General features: G+C 38.0%; 1 protein-coding gene across 1 annotated transcript; it reads right to left on the bottom strand.

Annotated features, from left to right (window-relative positions):
* Positions 1 to 315: 315 nt before the first annotated feature.
* Positions 316 to 19,581, bottom strand: alx4a (ALX homeobox 4a). The gene is made up of 4 exons (XM_081347543.1): positions 18,964 to 19,581; positions 5,674 to 5,987; positions 2,009 to 2,137; positions 316 to 764 (listed from the first exon to the last, which is right to left on the bottom strand). The coding sequence occupies exons 1-4, from the start codon at positions 19,451 to 19,453 to the stop codon at positions 447 to 449; spliced, it is 1,251 nt and encodes a 416-aa protein (XP_081203669.1). The 5' UTR covers positions 19,454 to 19,581; the 3' UTR covers positions 316 to 446.
* Positions 19,582 to 20,143: the final 562 nt, after the last annotated feature.

Genomic DNA, 20,143 nt, shown 5'->3' with positions numbered 1-20,143 from the left:
GTCTGTGACAGAACAAGAATTAAACAGGTTTTGATTATGCTGAGAAGAAAACGAAGCCAGATGCGTTTTGATAAATTTACGTGTGTTTACAAATGGGACACTAGTGGCGGATAAGTGCAGGGTTTTCTTTCCATTCGTTTTTTTTTTTTTTCCTTTTTCATTTAATTCTTGTATGCATTCTAATGTCAAGTTTCTGTCGTCTTTCTTGTATTTCTTGTTTTAAAGCCAGAACATTCTCAGGTTTATGATCTCTGATTTTCCCTAGTCTCTCTAGACTTCAAACCGAAATAAATCTCATGGTTTCTCAATTACTTTTTCTTGTCTTTGTCAATCCACACACTCCTTGATCCCAGGTCATGCTTTGGTGGCTAACTGATGTTCACATTTGCTCCTCCTTCTCTTGTTTGTTGAGGGACTTCAGAGATAACGTCCTAAAGTTGGGGGAGTCATGTAGCCCAAGAGATGGCTGCGCTGTGTTCTTTAGCTTTCATTCGCAGTGTGGCGATGCTGGAGGATTTCCTGTCGGGGTCCATGTTTAGATCGTACCCATTAATGCCAGAGCTCATGCCTGGACTCCCAAACAAGCTGCCCATGTGTGTCTGTCCCATGTGACCGCCAGGACTGGGCACACCCAAGAAGTCAGACACTCCGCTAGCAGCATGTGGATGAGGTGGCATGCAGGAAGTGACCGAGTCGCAGGGTACGACGCAGCCCGGCACCGGAGATGCTGCACTGCTGCTGCCTATCCAAGAAGGGTTCTGAATCTGCAACCAAGTCAAATGCAGAAGGTTAAGGTATAGTGCATTTACATTCTGCAATCTCAGCATCAATAACATTAATGTAACTTCTAGTCTTGAGAGCATTTATCAAGTCTGACTCCTCTTGTTTTGAAATATTGCATTGGCGAAGGTGCAGAATCCTCAGTGGTACTCGATGTGGAGATATATCAAGAGCTGTGGGGCATTCATCTGGTCCTGTACTGAGTGGGAGCTGCTTGACTAGTGTGGAGGAGGAATGCCTGTCTCTGTACGCTCCTTCAACACCCAGAGTAACCTCCTCTGCTGAGCAGAGGGAGCACAGAGTGAATTGATAGGGCTGTATTCTGCTCTGGGCCTGGGGAGGTGGGGGTCTGAGGGAGGGCTGTGGAGGGAGATGAAAGCCCTCTCAGGGAGATGCCCCAGATGTGAGCAAAGCTGCATTCCACAGCTGCAGGCGCGCTCCCCAAAGAGCCACCCCTGCCCTCCGACCCGGCCACATATTCATAATAAATCCAGGAGATTCTCTGGCTCTCCTGTGAAGGCGTGTCGTCCTCGGCCACAGCCCTGGTCTGACCTGACCTCGACATTGTGTTTCCTTAGGTCTCGAAATTGTCAGTTGTCTGCCTTCCTACTGTTTTTCATTTGAAATTCATCACCAATATTCACTCTTTTTAGGTTTTAAAAAGTGAACTTAATCATAAAGATAGCTTTCAAAAAAACGCAACTATGACAATCCGTTCTAATAACAGTCTTAATAAAACACTCTGACAGGGCTCCCCGCACTACTTAAGTGGCGCCGCAACATCAGTACAAAACAGAAAGTGCGACCAGTGTAGTCTGATTTCTGAATGAAAGAATTGATACTTTTTACTGAATCATAAACATAAAGCACAATCAGTTCCTGAACAAATGACTCAAATTAGTGAATCAAACACAGTTTGACAACTGAATGTCTTAATTCAGTGAAGTTTCTGGTTCTTTATATGACAATAATGTATAATGAAGATAAACAGTTTTTCCTGTTCTGAAGTAATTAAAAAGTCTGTGTAAACGCATGTATATTCCTTAAAAGTACTTAGAGAGCAATGAACAAAACACTTTTTTTATAAGTACTAAAAAACTGATAATGGAATGGAACTTTTTTTCTTAACATTTTTCACAATTTCCATCCTTAATCAGCATTATTAACTATTAATATTAATTTCTGATATTTCCTTGACTTTCATTTATTACTGGAGATAGCACTATACCTGAGCATAGTTTTCTGGCCGAGTGAGAAGAGGCAGTTCATAGGCCGTAGAAAAATGTGTCCGGACCTGCTGCATCTGTCCGAAACGCTCTCTTTTCCGCCACTTGGCTCTTCGGTTTTGGAACCACACCTGCAAGCAAGACATCAACCCTTAATCATGAGGATATCGCATTAGTAAGTGATTAAATGACCTCATGCAAACTGGCCACCTGTGGTGTTACATCATAGAGAGGAAATGTTTTCTTAGGGGAGATTTACTGACAGAGTAATAAACATCTATTATCAAACTTTCTATTTTGAATACATTGTGTAACAAATTTGGTATCAAATGTCTAGTTGCACTTTCTTTTTGGTGCCTAGAAAGTCTGCCACTTTAGTTGTAAGTCTAGAGCTCATGTAGGAAGCCATTTGGCTGTATTATAGATCAGCATCTTTTCCTGGAAACAGTTCGGAGAGACCTGGCCATTGTTTGATGATGTGGGAGCTGACAGATTGTGATGGCCTCCTCTGAGTTTCTTTTCTATCAGAGCTATCAGCAGCAGCAGGGGGCAGGGAGGGGAAAGCAGGAACCCACCGGGTCCAGAGGCTTCGAATAACCATTTCACTCCTCCTCCTGCACTACCACCACATGCTTGCTTTGATGGATTAGGAGATTGCTGCTCGGCTTTTAGAAAGGAAAAAGTGTATTGAAAATGAAAATCATTTACTCACCCTTGTGTCATTCCAGACCTGCATGACTTTAATTTCTGTGCTGAACACAAATGAATATATTTTGATAATGCAATGAAATTAAGTGGGCTCCAATGTTGTTTTGCACCCCAAAAGCATCTGAAATTGTATTTAAAATATCTTCTTTTGTGTTCCACAGAAGAATGAAATTCACATATGTCTGAATGACATGAGAGTGAGTAAATGATATTATTATACTTTTGGGGTAAACTTTCCTTTTAACAAACAGTTAGTACTGGATTTTATCTGGCAAGTTACACTTTTTCACATTTTTCCCTCTTTTCCCTCTTCTTTTCTATAGAAATATGCATTGTGTCCCTGAATAGATGGTTATTTAGAGATCTGGGAATTAGAGAACAAATTACACAAAGTGATTTCTCATGGTTCGCAGTCTAAAGAGCTGCCAAAAATTCCATTCTTTTAATCCCTGTTCTTCTCTGTTTAGAAGTATCTGTTTATTGATTTGTGGAGTGGAAAGTTTTTTTTTCAAGCTGAGTCTTTCTTTTGTCTTGCGATCTCAATTCGTCACGGAGCTTGAACTTGGATCTGGGGATGGCCCTTTGGTCAATCAGTTTGTGGTTATTGCGTCCATTGCCAGCAAGATGTCAGCCTATCTCTAAGCGTAACTTGATAGCACCTTAGCTCTCTTTGCACTTAATTTGGTGGTCACTTAATCACTGTCCCTTGGCTCCACATCATATGTTTGTAGAGCTTAACTGCCTGGAGAAAAAAAGAACATTTGTTTTGCTCAGATTTTTTCAGAGAGCATCATCACTCTTGTGGCTCTCCGCTTGCATCCTTGTGTTTTGAATTGATGCTAGGTTTTGATACCGTCTGGGCATCTAAGAATGCAAAGACGTCCATTTAATATGATTGTCTGCACAGCATTTTTATTCCCGTTTTTATATTTATCTTTTTCTCTGACTGTCTTCCCTTTCATAAATCTAAGCATGGAAGTTGTGAGATCGAAAAGAAAGATGGAAGAAAGTTCAAAATTGAGTTTGTTTTCATTCTATGTTTAATTTCCTGACTCTTAAGCCCCTGGCTTTCCATATCTGACTCTCCAACCCAGTAGAGGCGTGTAGACAAGTGGTGGAAAGATTCCCTTGCACCTCTCATACTGATGAGCCAATACTGAGGTGTGTTGTATAATGCTTACACCAAAAGTTCACCTTTGAACTAGACTGGCAGGGAGCAAGAGAGACCATAAATGGGGAGTTATTTGGATCTGTATTTTTGTCAGAAGTGGTTGGTGCAACCTTGGGCTTGCTTTTTGGTTTCTTTAAAATATTTCCAATCATTCTTTCCCTTTAGTGGTTGCTGGTGAATAAGTTCAAGGCTGCCAACATTAACAAGTCAACTAATTTTGACCAGCACCTGTTAGAAACGTAGTAGAAAAGTCTTTTTTAATCTTTTGTATGTTGTCCATGCGGGCTAGTAACACAGTAATTGGTAAAGACGTTGACAGCTAAAGCAGCTTAGAGGCTTATTATGGAGCTTTATTTATGTTCCAGCACCAGGGGAGAAAGAACAGAAACACTGAACTAAACCTAGCAGAAAAAACGGCTTTGAAGTCCAGAGTAGCTTTGAGGATTGATGGTCTGACTCTGCTGTCACTCAAGCTCACCTCTTCTACTTCAGAATCATTCATTTTTTTGTTTCTTGACCTCCAGAACTGTAATTATAGTAAAATGCTATTTATAGCATATTAAGCCCTTAACCTTTTACCAGATGTATCCAGACATATGAAGTATATTAATAATATCAGATCTTTTTCTCAGAAAGGCAAAGAAAAAACAATCCAAGCCAATTTGTGGAGACATTAGTAATTTACACTAATGCAGTTGAGTAAGTCTGACTGTACATAAGTACTGTTATTATGTGGGACTTTTTGCCTTCAATAAGGTAGGAGAGTAAAGAAGCAACAAATGGGTGGAGTGGTGGGTTCAGCAAATGACCGAGCCAGACTCTAACTCTAGCTGCTTGCACAAATGCATCTCTGTCGGAGCACATGCAACTACCTAAGCTTGCTTTTTGCCATATGAGTCATTTGTTTTTGTCATTCATGTTGCTGTAAAAAATGTTATAGTTGGCATTATGGTAATGTGCAGTAAAAATAGGTATCTTTTTGTGCTGTCCCAAAGTAGAGAGTAGATGAGAAAAGGCTTCACTTCTAAGTTTCAGAAAGGTTTGACAGTGTTCATTGTCCCTGGAACTGAACCATTGTGGTTCTTTGGATGTTTCCAATTATTCTTTAGTTATAGCTAGTCGTGTACATGGATATAAGTCATAAGCATCCCTCACCATGTGAAGGAACTTCAGGCCAGATTCTCTCACCTACCCTTGAGAGCAGGGAGGGACACATTCTTTCCTGAGTGGGACATTAATGAAAGACAAACAGTGTAAATCCAGGGCTTCTAAGTAAAGCGCACATTCAGGGATCTCCCGGTCTGTCTGTTGATGCAGGAATGCAGCAGTAGTGTTGGAGGGATTATATGCAAATTTAGGGGTATGGGGTGGGGGTGGTTCACATAAAGGTTCTGGTTTTCCAGACCTAGGCTGAGTTTAATACAGCTGGGCTCAGAGGTTCAGGTAGAGGCTCGAGATGAAAGCAGACCCTGACATGTCTAATCTGAAAGCCCCTTTTTACTTTATGATCTCTTGTGACGGCCAACTTCAACAGCTTTTTCTCTGTATTCTCTATTTACTTTTAATATTCTTTGCACTGAGTGCAATCACTCTTCCTCCTAGTGTCGCTGTTCTTTTACCAACTTTGAAAAATACCTCTTGGTCTATATTAACAGGACTTCCATTCCTCATTTTTCAAAGCTCAAATGGACTAAAATTAGTTGAGAGACTTCATTGTTGATCTAGCCTCATTGTACAAGGTTATTCAAAACATGTTATTGAATTTGGTAATGTAAATGTGGCTCACACCTGTACACGAGCTTCTGTCAGGTCAGTCCTCAGTGCGAGTTGTTCCCGAGCGTAGACGTCGGGATAGTGTGTTTTCTGAAAGACTTTCTCCAGCTCCTCTAGCTGGTAGCTTGTGAAGGTGGTACGGTTGCGTCTTTTCTTGCCCTTGTTGCTCTCTCCCTCGGCCTTGTCCAACAACGGAGAGGCCAAATCTGAGTTTGGCTGCTGGGGGCTCTTCACTCCTGACTCCTTTATGCTGAGGTAGCTGCCATCCATCCCTGCAGGATCACTGTTTTGGGGCAACTCAGAATCTGTCAGCCCTGTGCTGTCTTTACCTGTAGACAGAAAAAGAGACATTTGTGAAGGGTCATTATGTGCATTAATTGAATACAAATGATTATGAAAATGATGTGAGGGAAGCAAATCTGTTGAACCATTTGATCACCAAAACATTGTGAGCAATTATTTAATTGAATTGAATTTGATTTAATTTCATTTGAGGCTTGGTTTAACAGCAATTATTCTCCTATCATCATTGTGTTCTTCATCCCAAGTCACTCCAATGACTTACTGTAAATTTATATTATAAGAGTAAATCCCTCTGAAGCAATCTGAGCTTTTTTAATTTTCCAAGTTACATTTTTTCTGTTAAGAATTAAGTAATGTTTGCTGGTATGTGCATTGTATTTTATTATAAATATGTATATATTTTTTTTTAAACTCTATTCTTTTAACTAAATATTTACATTTTATAGAAACACACACGGTCGGGGAGTCATTAAAACCTGGTGTAATTTCATATATAGGTAATACTTTAATACTTTTGGGTGTCATGATCTGACAATGAACAATTTTTACAACATTTATGAATATAGGTAATGTTAATTAATATGCTTTTGTTCATTACCAATTAATGTTTGTTTGTAATACTTTAATGTTAATTATTAACAGATTTACTGTCAAGCATCAGAAATGTAGAAATTACCCTACATTAATAATGTTAACAAATTAAACAATACTGTTAACTCATCTAAGTGTTAGCTATAATATTGGTCAATATAATATAATATTGCATGCAATTTAATATTAACCAAGGCAACGTAGTGTTGCCGTTCATAGTTGTAAGACCCGTGGTTGTAGTAACGGCCGCCAGTCTCAGCTCATGAATCAGCTGCTCATGTGTAACAGACTGCTCATGGCTGTAATTGCAGACTGACAGAAAATTACCGGTTTCCCACTTGGGCACAATTCGAAGACTACTGCCCTGTTTGATGAGTGTAGCCTCAAACATACACACAGTCTGTGGAAATGGTGCAAAATGGAGCTTGGCTCGCAATGAGGCCGCACTAGCGGCCCTAGAGTAGTAATTTTCTGCGTCAAGCCACTGGAAACACACAGCAGCTCAGCTGTGAAACCCCAGTCAGCGTGCCGGTCATAAATTCAGTCAGATCAATGAATGTGAGGATTCCAGTACATTAGGTCATTTCTCCAGCTCTCTCTCAGTGCTCATTACCTGTCTGTGCTTTGTGGAAAAGCTGTGCTACAAAGACTGGCATGCTCACTCAAACATAACGCTTACAAACTTGATGGCTGTATTGGCAGACTTTTGGCTGTTTCTCTCTGTTTCACTCATTTAACTGCGAGGAGGAACAGGGTGTAAAGCTGGATTAGAGTTCATTTTGGAATGTTCCCTTCTTATGTGATCCAGTGGCAACCCTGAGCTTTATGTCTTACTTTAGCTCAGTGCTCAGTGACAGAAAGTTATTTTAGGTGATGCAGTGTTGAGGTGTTCATTTTCTAATGCGAGACTTGATTAAAGCCTTCTCGGGTTTGAGCTGAGGGGCAGATGGGTAAATGCTACTGGTACACATGCTTTTCTCACCTCCTCACAGAACCATGTAGGGTAATGTTCAGAGCCAGATTAGGTTATTGTGGTGCCCCGTGAGAGAGATTGTCAACGGCTTGTAACTGGCGCAGTACCCTCAAAAGTACTCCTTTGTATTTTATCCCCAAACAGGGTGCATATTAGCATCTAATGGTAGGCTACTATTTTAAAGGGATGTTTCACCCAAAAATGAAAATTAGCCAATGATTTACTCACCCCCAATCCTAGGTCAAAATTCTTCTTTCAGAAAAAATACTATTGGAGTTATTTAAAAAAATATCCTGGCTCTTCCAAGCTTTATAACGGCAGTTAATGGTTGTTTCTGTTTTGAAGTCCAAAAAAGTGTATCTATCCATCATAAAACTGCTCCACACGGCTCCAGGGGGTTAATAAAGGCCTTCTAAAGGAAAGCGATCTGTTTGTGTAAGAAAAATATCCATATTTAAAACTTTATAAAGTAAAATAACTATTTTCCGTCCAAACGGCCATACGCAGTCTACTTGCGCCTAAAGAACAACTTACGTTGCGCTTATGTTGAGTAAATCATGGGCTAATTTTCATTTTTGGGTGAAATATTCCTTTAAGGGCATAGTCCACTGAAACGCACAAATTCTGGCATCTGACAACCTGTATGACTTTCTTTCTCCTGTGGAACACAAAAGAAGGTGTTTTGAAATGACATGTAAGTCAGCAGGGTCTAAAGTTGTTTTGGACCCCATTGACTTTCATTGTATGGTTAAAACATTCTTCAAATATCTTCTTTCGTGTTCCAAGGAAGAAAGTCAGTCATACAGGTTTGGAACAACAATAATAACATAATTTTAACTTTTGGGTAAACAATTAATTTAGGGGTAGATAAGCCACAGATATGTACCTTTTGAAGGCACTGCCCCAGTAACAAGCTAAAAGTAAAAATTTTGGACTCTTTTCACTCTTTCACATCTCCCACTATTTGAAACCATTTATACGGCCCTGATTTGTTTACACCCTAAGCATGTTGTCCCTGGGCACATGCCCAAACGCCCATGTAGTTAGTCCAGCCCTGGTAATGTGTCCAACAAGAACATATTGGCACAACCAGCCTTTCATTCCTCCAAATTCTAATCTTTCAGTTGCCAATAACCATGTGAACTGTGATCAAGACAACAATTTGTGGCTTTCTGAATCTCGTGTGGTGTCAGTGATTTGAAAAATTGATTCTGCCTAGGGAAAAAAACATTAAGATAATGTATAATACACTCCATAAAATGGAACCAGCTTTTTTTAATGGCATCTGGCTTTTGGTTGAATCTCTCTCTTACAGGCATAGTTCACTAAAAATTGAAATGAATCACTCTCATGATATTCCAAACCTTTTCTAAGAAAGACAAAAGATATTTTGAAGAACGTTGGGTACGGAACTGTTTTGGTGACTGTTGACTGACTTCTATTGTATGGACAAAAAAAAATCTAGGTATGTTTACATGTGCTAATTTTCCTCAATCCAAATAAATCCATTCTGATTTCAGATTCATAAAGTTCTGTTTATAGGAATCCTAAACTTTGCAACTCGATTCACATTTTCATTTACGTGTATATTTATATTATATACTCATTGGGAACTAGAGAAAGCCACCGCTGTAATGTTACCGGAGCTACCGTGAGTATAAATTACGTTTTTGCCTTGATGACATACCTTAATGGAAAGTTAACAAATATGGCAAAAAAGCTTTTTTAAATATTCGGTTCCCTCGACTGACACAGTTCCTAAGACGTAAATAAACACACAGTTTGCACGTTCATAATAAGTAAAACATATGTAAACTTATTGTAAAAGGGGTCTGGTAAACATGCTTATCACAGCACTGCGCATGTGTGCGAGCTGTAAAACCCAACAAGTTAACGCAACTCAAACCGATTGAGGAAACTGATTGCGGCAAACCATTTAAGTTTAAAAATAAATACATATGAGTATTGTGAACTTATATATATTGATGACTCAATATATATAAGTTCACAATACTCATATGTATTTATTTTTAAACTTAAATGGTTTGCCGCGATCAGTTTCCTCAATCGGTTTGAGTTGAGTTAACTTGTTGGGTTTTACAGTGAGGTATTTTTTAATCCGATTGGGAAAAAAGTATTGATCGTATTATTTCAGGTCTACACCACCCCTTTCAATGTGATCAAAATTTAATTTGGGTCAAGCTCAATCTGATCGATTGGGATGTTTATATATGAAGGCCTTTCAGTCTAATTGAGCCATTAATTTTTTGGGTGCACATAAACTTAGCTACTGAGATATTTCTCTTTATGTTGCACAGAAAAAAGAAAGTCATATGGTTTTGGATCAATATTAGGCTGAGTAAATGACAATTTTCATTTTGTGTGAACTATCCCTTTAACTCTTATTGTTTGTTTTAGATTTAGAGAGCTTTAGATTTCAGCCTGGTAAATATGGCATTTTTGTCTTTACCTTTTGTATGTATATGCCTTAGGAACTGCTCCTGTTCTTGACCATATATCACATTGTATATGCTTCCTTTTGGTTGTCTCCCTATTTGCCTTTTCCAGGCACCATGGGCTCAGCCATGACAGACATGGAGCCAGGCCTGGGGGTATAATGGTTCCCACATTGCCTCTTGCCCACGACTGACACATCTTGTTAAGCAAGTGGGAGCAGCGAATTTACTCAAACATAAATATTTTCAGCTTGTCCCTTCAGATGCCTCACGCCTTTTGCCCCCACATGGAAAAGCTGACAGCCTGTTTGAAATCGGGGCCTAGCGATCAAAGGCTCTTGTTTATACCCCGTGTCACTGATGGCTTTTGGCAGACCTAGAGTATTGTGACAGTCTCGTAGTCCACCAAGGGTTCAACCCAGGCTCTCTGCTGCTCAAGGTGAACAGAGACTTGGCTGCCCCGTAGCTCCACCATATGGGCGAGTAACATGACCTGCCTTCTGGGCAAGAAATCTCACGGCAAAATGTTTCTGTCAGAATAGAAAAAGTTTTGAACTGGAGCTCTGAGGGGGTTAGTGGTTGAAGATTGCAAAAAAAAAAAAAAAAAAAAATGCAGAGCAGAACATGGTCATGCTGTTTTACCCTGTCTGTGGTGCTGTTAGACACACTGAAGTTTCATGAGGTCATATCTGGCTTTAGGAAAAATGTCTACCACAGATAATACCAGAAAAATCACCATTGAATTGCAAGTGAGAATATTATTTTAGCACAATTGACTGAACAAGGGATCTATTCACTGTCCATTTTAGGCTATCTTTAGGCTACTTGTATTTTCACTGCTATTGATCACTGATTTTTCTGATTTATTCATTACATATTTTAAATGTTTTGCTTGATGTTTTTGATTGTCTAACGTACACTACCACATATTCAAATATGTGGCATTAAGATTTATAAATATTTTTGAAAGAAGTCCCTTATCTTTAACAAGTTTACATTTATTTGATTAAAACACATTCAAACATATTCTGAAAAGAATATTACAATTGTAATCATTAAAAATGTAATTAATTCCTGTGATGAGATCATTACTCCAGTCTTCAGTTTCTCATGATACTTCAGAAATCATTGTAATATGCTGATTTTGTGCACAAGAAACAAGCTCAGTTAAGCTGCTTAATATTTTTGTGGAAACAGATGCTTTTAACTTTAGAACGGCATTTGCGTTGAACATATTATGCATGTTATGTAGAATGTTTTTGCTAGCATTGGTAGTGTGTGGAATTGTATTTCTCTTGTTTATTAGACATTCTGCATACTGGTTTTGGGTGAGCGATTATTTTCTTTTTTTAATTCATGAGGACATAATAGTATTTGTGTGTTTTCCATCTAGTTTTTCCAAGATAGCACACTTCTCCTTCCTTACAGAGTGAGGGATGTGTGAAGTCCTTTACTTTTCCAGTGCAATGAGGTAAGAGAGTCATTGCATCAGTTACCAGGGCAGGACAAGAAGTTCAGCTCTAGGTTAGGAGACGGTGAGGTTCAGGAAAAAGACTAATTGTCATTTTAACCCGAGTAGGTTCACACCTGTATGCGTAACAAGAATGGGGCTTGTAAACCTACTTTACAGCATCTACTTTTACCTCTGACTCCAGAGTAAAATATCTTCAAATGGGTCGCCATTTGATATATCCTATAAATCAAGAGGAAAGGGCACCACTATATATTTTCATAAAATATGCATGAATGGCTAGTACAGTGGTTCCAGATCCACTTGCACTAAAAAGGTGCCTTGCCTTCGATGGGAGACGCCAGTGGTTCCTGGCTTTGTAGGATGTCGGTGCTCGACCCCGTGAGTTAGCAAGGGTCAGATCTTTACAAGGGGCAGTCATTTAGTACCAGCTGAAAACGGGGGAACACATCAAAGTGTAATTTAACTAGCTGTAAAGCGGCAGGGCATCCTCTATGCTTTTTTACAGAATCTGATTGTTAGGGTCAGCAGCAGGCAAATAAAAGAAACACTATAAATTAGGCTACCTGGGGTCTCTGTGAAGGGTTAATGGTGAAATATGCCAAAATTAAAAGGCATAAATAAGACGACGTCAGGCCGGGTTTCATCGTTATTATGACTGAAAGCAAATGGTAAAGACTGTTTGCTCATCTAAGCTTTTATTTATATCAGTAATTATATTTGTTTTCTGTGCTTAAAATATGGATTGAATTGTAATAGGCAGCTCTGTGTTCTGAAGCCAGGCCAACAGTCTGAACTTCCCTTCCGCCATCTAATTATTTCAGGCTCTAACAGACGGACACGGCAAGAGATTGATAGGTTGTGATATGAAGAATGACTGGCTGGTGGCATATGGAAATGGTGAAAGATTTTTTTTTTTATTGGTGATTGTGAGCGTGACACCACAAGATATTAGTAGAGAAGGAGCCTCATTAGTAAACGTCTACTCGTGCAGCCATTTGCAAAACCAGAGCAAATCACATACTCAAAGGCAGATGTGACAACAGCGGCGCGATTCTTAACTTAGCCCAACCAAACCACAGGGACTGTCTCCTCCTATAACTTGCTTTACGTTTTAGGGGTCACCTCTCGTTCTTGAAGTTGCGTACTTCTGAGAGAACTGTGACTCTATTCAATAGACATATACACGCACAAGACAGCAGTTGTTTCAGAGAGAGAGTCGCGTCTCAGCTGGTGCCGACTAAAAAAAAAACGCCCGGTAGTGAGACTCTGATGGGTATCCGCAGAGAAGTCCAAACGCACAGCTAGTCCTGGAGGACGATTTATCCCAGCAGGCTGCAGCAAAGAGCACATGCTGGGCAAGAAAACACAGCATTTCCTTTAAACTGCTTCTCGCGATAAATCACAGCTCGCTTCGCTCCTCCGGCTCCCTTGGAGTGTCAGGACAAGAAGTATTTGAACTCAAGACTGCTTAAACCTGAGGATGTTTATCAAATGCACTTTGAATCCATATGCACCGTCAAAAAGAAAACATGGGGTGTCAGATCAAAACTCTTTGAGCTTGTTTTACTAACACTGCTTGGTTTGGTTGCGGCCTTTCAAACAATTATGATTCTGGAGAGTTTAGATTTGGTGATTTTCTGAAAAAATATAGCGAGTTAAAGTATTTTAGTGATTTCGGCTGTGGCTTCGGCTGTGAACATCCTTGGGCACAAATATATCTCTGTTGTCTCTGGTGCAAGGGTTACAGAATTAAATCGGTTTAAATGTTGCAACAACTTGCCTTGTACTGTTCTCTTTTTTTATTGTACTGTTTTGTTTGTTAAGCAGTTGACATTGCATTTCCCAAACCCTCAGTAAAGTTTGGAATCTCCTGGATGGCTTTAGAAACCACATTGGAGCGGTGCGCTAGTTAACAAGCACTATGGAATGCTGTAAAAACCTAACTAATCACTGTCTTGTAAGATGATAATGTAAAGAAAAAATACAGAAGAGCCAAAAGCTAAAGTAGCATAAAAGCATACATTACAGTATTAAAAACTTTAGAAACACTTTTTTTTTTTTTTGGTTAGTTCACCCAAAATACTGTCATTTACTCACTTTTACGTCTTTTTAAACTCATGACTTACTGTATGCTTTCTTCTGCAGAAAACAAAAAAGAAGATATCATGAAAAATGTCCATACAATGAAAGTCAATGGAGTCCGGTGGTGTTACCACAACATTCTTCAAAATATCCCTTTTTGCAATTCACAGAGTTCAGAAAAACACAAAGGTGAGTAAATAACAGTATCTTCCTTTTTTTGTAAAAAATCCCTTTCCCTTTTACATTTATTTATTTATTTTCATATTATCAATAAGTTCCAAATCAATAGTAAAAATTTGAAGCAACACATTTCAATTTGCTTTCACCTTTGATCAAATGCTCAGCCGTTCTCTAGTAGTTGAAGACCCGTTAGAGGGAATCTATTTGGGTTCGATTATGCTGTTTAAATAGAGGCCTTGTCTTTGAAGCCGACTGCCGACTTGCCGCGCTCAGGCAAGCACACTGAGGCTAATGTAAACTGCAAAGCCAAATTTTGAACTGGTAAAATGATCCCAAGTCCTTGTCACCTCTCCTTAGATCAACAGACTATGGGAATATGCTTCCCCCCCTCTTTGTGCAGTACTTCTGTTCCACTATGACTATATCCATACTTTTGTTATAATTATTTCAAATTACAATAGTGTAGTAATACAGACATTGCAAATTATTACCAATGTAAATTCATATAATACATGGTGATAATTCATACAGTTGATATCATTAAAAGTAGCCTATACTTCAGATGTTGTGTAAATTAAATAACGTTCTTTATAAATTATAATATTTCAACAAATCAAACTATTATTTCTTTATAGCATAGTATGTCATTATATGCATGTGATATCCCATTAATAATTTACTTTTATTTATGTTTTTCTATTTATTTTTATATGATAAAAGTGGCTTTTTTAACTTTTTTATTTTTTGAATATTTTTGTTTTTTTTATCCATACCTGCAGAATTTAATTGTGTTTTACAACCGGAAAAAGGTCTTTCTGCTTGTGAATGCTCATTAAATAAATGCAGCTGAGCTACTTCCTTTCATATAGTTATTCATCATATCAGCCAAACGCTCTTATAAATTATAGTTTGCTATTTAGTGAGAGTCTTTAAAAAAGATTTGCAAGCAGGGAGAATATATGAAAGCGTACAAACACAACATAGGAATCTAAAAGCTTTTAAACTAAAAAGTCACCATCATCCAACTATTATTTTACGCACGTTTAATGATTTGATAATGAGTTTTTCTGAATGATAAACTGAGAGCACAAAAGTCCACTGAACAAGGATCAGGTCTGATTTGTTTTAGTTGTCTCAAACACTGATTGGAGCAAAGACTTTAAACGCTATGAGCAAGCTTAAGCCTAAATGATTCACACAACCACCAAAGTACAAAATAATACTGAAAAAGTAGTAATAACCCAAACACAAGTTACAAGTTTTGCCTGTTGCGCTATAGGTTGTCAATCAAACTAACATCGTTTCTTATCTGATTATCTCTACTGTAAACACTAAATGATTTAGCCCATGAATACGGTCTAGCCTATTCATTTCAAATATCAATGTCTATAACCTTGTTCATCATGACCTGATCCAAAGCATGTACTTGCATTGTGAGTGAATCCTTAATTGTTGCCTTTAATGCTGATATTACCAAACGTTTATGTGATCTCTTCCATCAACATCTCATGCCAAATGCAAAGGCTGTGATGGTGACACGTTGTGTATTTGTACAAGGCATTTGTTTTATGAAGTCATCATCCTTTGTCATTTCATGGGCTCCCTTAGTCTTGATTAACAGGGACCATGTCAATCTACATCTGACCTATAGTGATCTTTTTTGGGGGTAAGGACAATTTAGTGTTCATGTTCACTAATGAAGGACAATGATGTGGTAAAATTGGGGTTTCACTGACGAGGTGATAAAGGGCTCCCTTTTAAGAGTGTCATTTTCTTTGTGTTATTACTGCTGACCACAAAGGAGGAATTAGGAATTAGTCAAAAGCTTGTTTTGAAAACCACATTCCCTCTTCGGCATATAATAATCATGCCCAGGGGAAATGTGAAGTTGATGCAAGTGTTAGTCTGTGACTGCAGAATTATGTAAGCCACACTCAATTTGGTAAGTATCTTGGTTTAAATAGGTTTTTATGTATTCATTCAATCACTAACTTATTATCATTCCTCTATGTAGGCATCACACATCATTAAATTACTTAGCAACTTTCATTTTTGGCCTGAATAATTTCTCTGGCAGGACACTTTGTATGTTGCACTTTTTGAGTTGCTGTAATGATGTCTATTGAGAGCAGAATGAATCATTACATTTTAACAAGCTCTTGGTTTCAATGCACATCTGAATATTAAATTGTGATTTACTATTTGATAATCAAAGTGGTTTTTCAAATTAGACCACATGTTGTAATTTCATTGCCCTAATGAACGGTAGTTATCTGTATCGGCCAATCTCGTCAGAAAGCATTGTTATTCTTGGTGCTTCGAAGTTGCTTTTTTCCTAATTATATGAGTGACACACTGTCTCAAAAGAGTTCCATTTGTGGCAACGTTCATTGGAAATATATTAATATCGTAAAAATAGCACGCACACAAACAGTCATAAACCCATTCATTAAAATGGATGAAATGTGTTTTCAGTTTAAGTCATTTACTCAGTGTTCACTAACCTCTAGATCAATTACATTGATGCATTCATTATCCCTTATTAAAAAAATAAGCTATCCCTTTGAACTGAGACTCTGGAGATGCTGTTGTTTACATGCATGCATTTTTCAGCAACCTATTTACTACCCGTCATGAATAAAGCAGGATATTGTTAAGAATATCAACACTCCCTCACCTCAAGAGCGTTTGCTGTCACTGATTTGGATTAGTACTACCTGCTCTAAATAGACAGACATTATTTTTAAATGGACAAGTGTTTTTCAATTTCTGTTTTCTATCGTGATGCTTTTTGCTCATTTTCATGAATGAGCTATATGTCAAAGCCAGCTGCTGATGGTAAATCCATCACTTTACCACTGACACTTTCTGCATATTACAGGCAGTAATATTATGGAGGATTAATTGGAACCATCACAAAGTAACACTTTATAATAGCTTTCATTTATGATGCAATGACATAATAAAACATATAGGCTAAGTTTAAATTAAACTGGCTAATTTAGCTATTTAGCCTACTTGTAAGGTTCTGTTAATCAACTCCTATGGTCTTTTTCTGTCAGAGAGGTTTTAATTATAGTTTGGGAAATAGGACTTTTATTTGACAACATCTGCACAACAGACCATTATTAAATCTAATGTAGGCTAGCTTATGTCTATATCTCGTTGCGTCATCCGTTTATTATGCAGCGCGTTCCCGAAAGCTGCAGATGTAAACGAATGATGGCTTTTGTAGGCTATTTTGTCGTATGAAAGTGTCAATCCGGTCACAATTCTAAATAGGCAATTTATTTCTAAACGCGTTACTGCTTCTGTTAATTTATTTTCTTTTTTCCCCTCTCTTCGATGTTGCAACTGACAATAATATCGCCATGTTCTTACGGTCTCTTTTGCACTCTGTCGTGTTGGATAATTTTGACAGCTAAACCTAGATGAACCCGTAGGCTATGGCATTCTTCCCCATATAAAATTGTCGTAGTCTTATAGTTTTCAGAGGACACAATATTCTTAGGCCTATAACCGATTGAGATGCAGCCTATTCGTTTTGCCCTTCCTTATTGCAGCCAGTGTTATGTTTTTCTAGACTATATTGAATGATTATCGTAGTCCCGCTATATATTTAGGCTATTGCAAGCTTTGGTCATTTCAGGGGGGAAAAATACCAAGTGATTGTAGCCAATGTCTGAAGATGCATTTTTGCTTTACTCTTGAAAGTCGAAGCATGTTTTTTAAAGGTTGTTTTGATGTTATAGTTGATTAATGACTATCGGTATATATTCCATTTTCCAAAAAATGTCCTCTTCATGTTTTTCTTAAATTTGATATATTTCCTCTTTCGAATAATCCAAAAACAATGTAATGTTAAACTACTTATTTTTTTAAAGCCTTTTTTCTTCTCTCATTTTAAACTCCAGACAGTTCACACAGCCTGTGGTCGCACAGCACACCTGACATTTTTCTTGTTACGTCGAAAAAAATCGTTTAATCTCAAACACATTAGTGTCAGTTTAAAATATGTGCATTGTTAAAAATGCATTAACTAAAACAAACATTTGCAAAAGACTTTTATGGACACATTGAAACATTTTTCCAACCTCATTATGGGCTACCGCTACCAACTATTTGGCTTCCGTATCCGGAAATATTTTTAAATGTTTGTCCCTCCTGTTTTAGAATTTATATTTTTTATAACATGGTCATTCTTATTGCATTATTATTATTATTAGACCTATTATTAGAATACGGGAATCCTGAGAAAAACTCTCGTAGGCTATAGCTAATTATTTTGTTTCCATCCACGAACACTAACTTCACAGATTGCTAAAACGTGTTGAAAAATATTTTTTGTTGCATTTGTAGAAAATGAAATGCCTTTACAGTTTATAATTGAAGCTGCAGATGACTGTACCAATTTCAGTGCCCTCATTTTACAGGATATTGGTTAAAGAAGCGTTTTGATTTAGTTGCTCTTGATTTTTTTTTTTTTAAGTGTTTTATTTTTGTGCTATCTCGCGATGTCTTTTAACTAATTCCATATAAAAGCACAACACTTAATTCACCGAATGCACGAGCTAGCCATGCTTAGCCTATTTTATAACCTATAGTTATGCAACATTTTCACCAAGTCTTGACTTTGTTAGCCCAGAGGGCTTTCGTATTGCGTAGCCTATTGCTACAGATCCGAGCCCGCGGTCATATAGAGTGAGAGAATTTGTCAAAATCCTTAATGTGTCGTCGACAACTTGTAAAAGTGTTTAAAATTAGTTGCGTTTGCCTTCCAAAATGTGTTAATTCAATTGTCTGCTTCAGATCCAGTATTAAGAATTGTAATTCAGATTATCGCATTAAATATAATTTGATTCAATCTTCAAAGGTAAAATGTAGGCTAATAAAGGGGGAGGTTATGCCTCATCCTAATTGTGTTACTGTGAGAGCTGAGCCAGTTATATTGGTAGTAAGTTGTGAAGTCAATTGCATTTGCTTTGTAAATATTAGCCTACTGATGGACTTCACTCTGATGTGATTATCAATATGAATAACCGCCTCTCAAGTAAAATAACCTGGTAAACCTAATTGTAGCTTTTTATTAGAGGGATTTGCAGATTATCTTAACAGATTCATAAAAACATTCATGCCATTGCAGTTGAACGTTACGCTTTGAAACGAGAAAGCAGAGGACATCTTGAGTTGCTTCTCTGCATACTAAGACTATTTTCTATTATACAAATGCTTGATTTTAAACTCACCATAACAGGCGATGAGCCCTCCGTTGTGTCCGCTGTCCTGCTGGAGTTTGCTGCTGTCTGGGGGAGTTTTGCAGGAGGACCTCTGCATGAAGAGGTGGTATTTGTTAAAGGTGCCTTCCCCAGCAGTGGCATCCAATGACTGGCATTCCTGCTGGAACGGGCTCCCAGCTTTCTCCCCGTACGCCTGACCTTTGTTGGTCAGGAAAGCGGGGCTGTATTTGGTGTCACTCGCCTGGAATGTCCTGAAAGGGTTCGCCTGGTGATCCCTACCTTGCGGTGCAGATGGGCTATAATATGAATCCATGGATGTCATGTCGCAGTATGAAACGCACGTCTCGGCGTTCATTCCTAAAAAAAAAAAAAGTTTCTGGAAGAAAAAGACGTCCAATCGATTTTTTTTTCTTTCTTTCTTTTCCTTTTTTGGAGAGCAAAGTGAGCAGATACGCTCACGCTCTCTCCCTCTTCCTCGTACAAACCAATACACACACATACACACTCACACACGCACGCATAGACTTGTGCAGCAGCTGGCTTTGGTTATACAATGATTCAGATGTTTTCCAGAAACGGATAGCTAACCAAAAGCTAAAAAGCCCCCTTAAGGTTAGAGGAGTAACGAAAAATGCGTCTTCTGAAGATGCAGCCCAGATCTCCTCGGTATAGACCACTACGCACGTCAAGACCTCTCCTCGGTTATTATGTAGATGAAATGAATGGGTGAGGTCAGACCTTTGCTAAGAAGAAGAAAAAAATGTTTTGTTGGAAATATGTGGGGGGACTTAACACATGACATTAATGTCATTAGGATATGAAATGTAGAACTGATTGAATGTGAAGGGCAGAACGGAGGGAACAATTTAATGGTTGATTCGCAATGCTTTTTAACTAAGACTTTATCCTGCAATGCAACAAAGAAACAAGTTTGAGCTCTATATGGGATTATATGTCTGTTGTGTTTAAGCCACTGTTGTCTTTCTCTGTTAGAATCTTATGGTTTTCTTTTCTGTTAGATATATTTTTCACATTTTGACTTTAAAAAATAAATAAAAAAATCTTGTTTTATCAGGTCTGATCATGCCTTTGCCACCATCAAGATCGACTTCGTATTTCGTATTTTCGCATTTAAATTGTTAATGCAATTTGAAAGAAATACTATTAAACCCGAATAAATTAGAATTAA

This window comes from Scardinius erythrophthalmus (assembly GCF_964197995.2).
Source record: "Scardinius erythrophthalmus genome assembly, chromosome: 2".
NCBI lineage: Eukaryota > Metazoa > Chordata > Actinopteri > Cypriniformes > Leuciscidae > Scardinius > Scardinius erythrophthalmus.
Note: the sequence above shows the minus strand (reverse complement) of the source record. Positions and strands in the feature narration are given on the sequence as shown.

Bases quoted from the DNA above. Each gene is read 5' to 3' on its own strand.
- alx4a (XM_081347543.1), bottom strand. From the start codon at position 19,453: ATGTGTGTGTATTGGTTTGTACGAGGAAGAGGGAGAGAGCGTGAGCGT. The intron at 2,138-5,673 runs GTGTGAGCCACA...TCTTGCTTGCAG, and splicing joins TGACAGAAGCTCGTGTACAG to GTGTGGTTCCAAAACCGAAG. The intron at 765-2,008 runs GTATAGTGCTAT...ACTTGGTTGCAG, and splicing joins GGCCAGAAAACTATGCTCAG to ATTCAGAACCCTTCTTGGAT.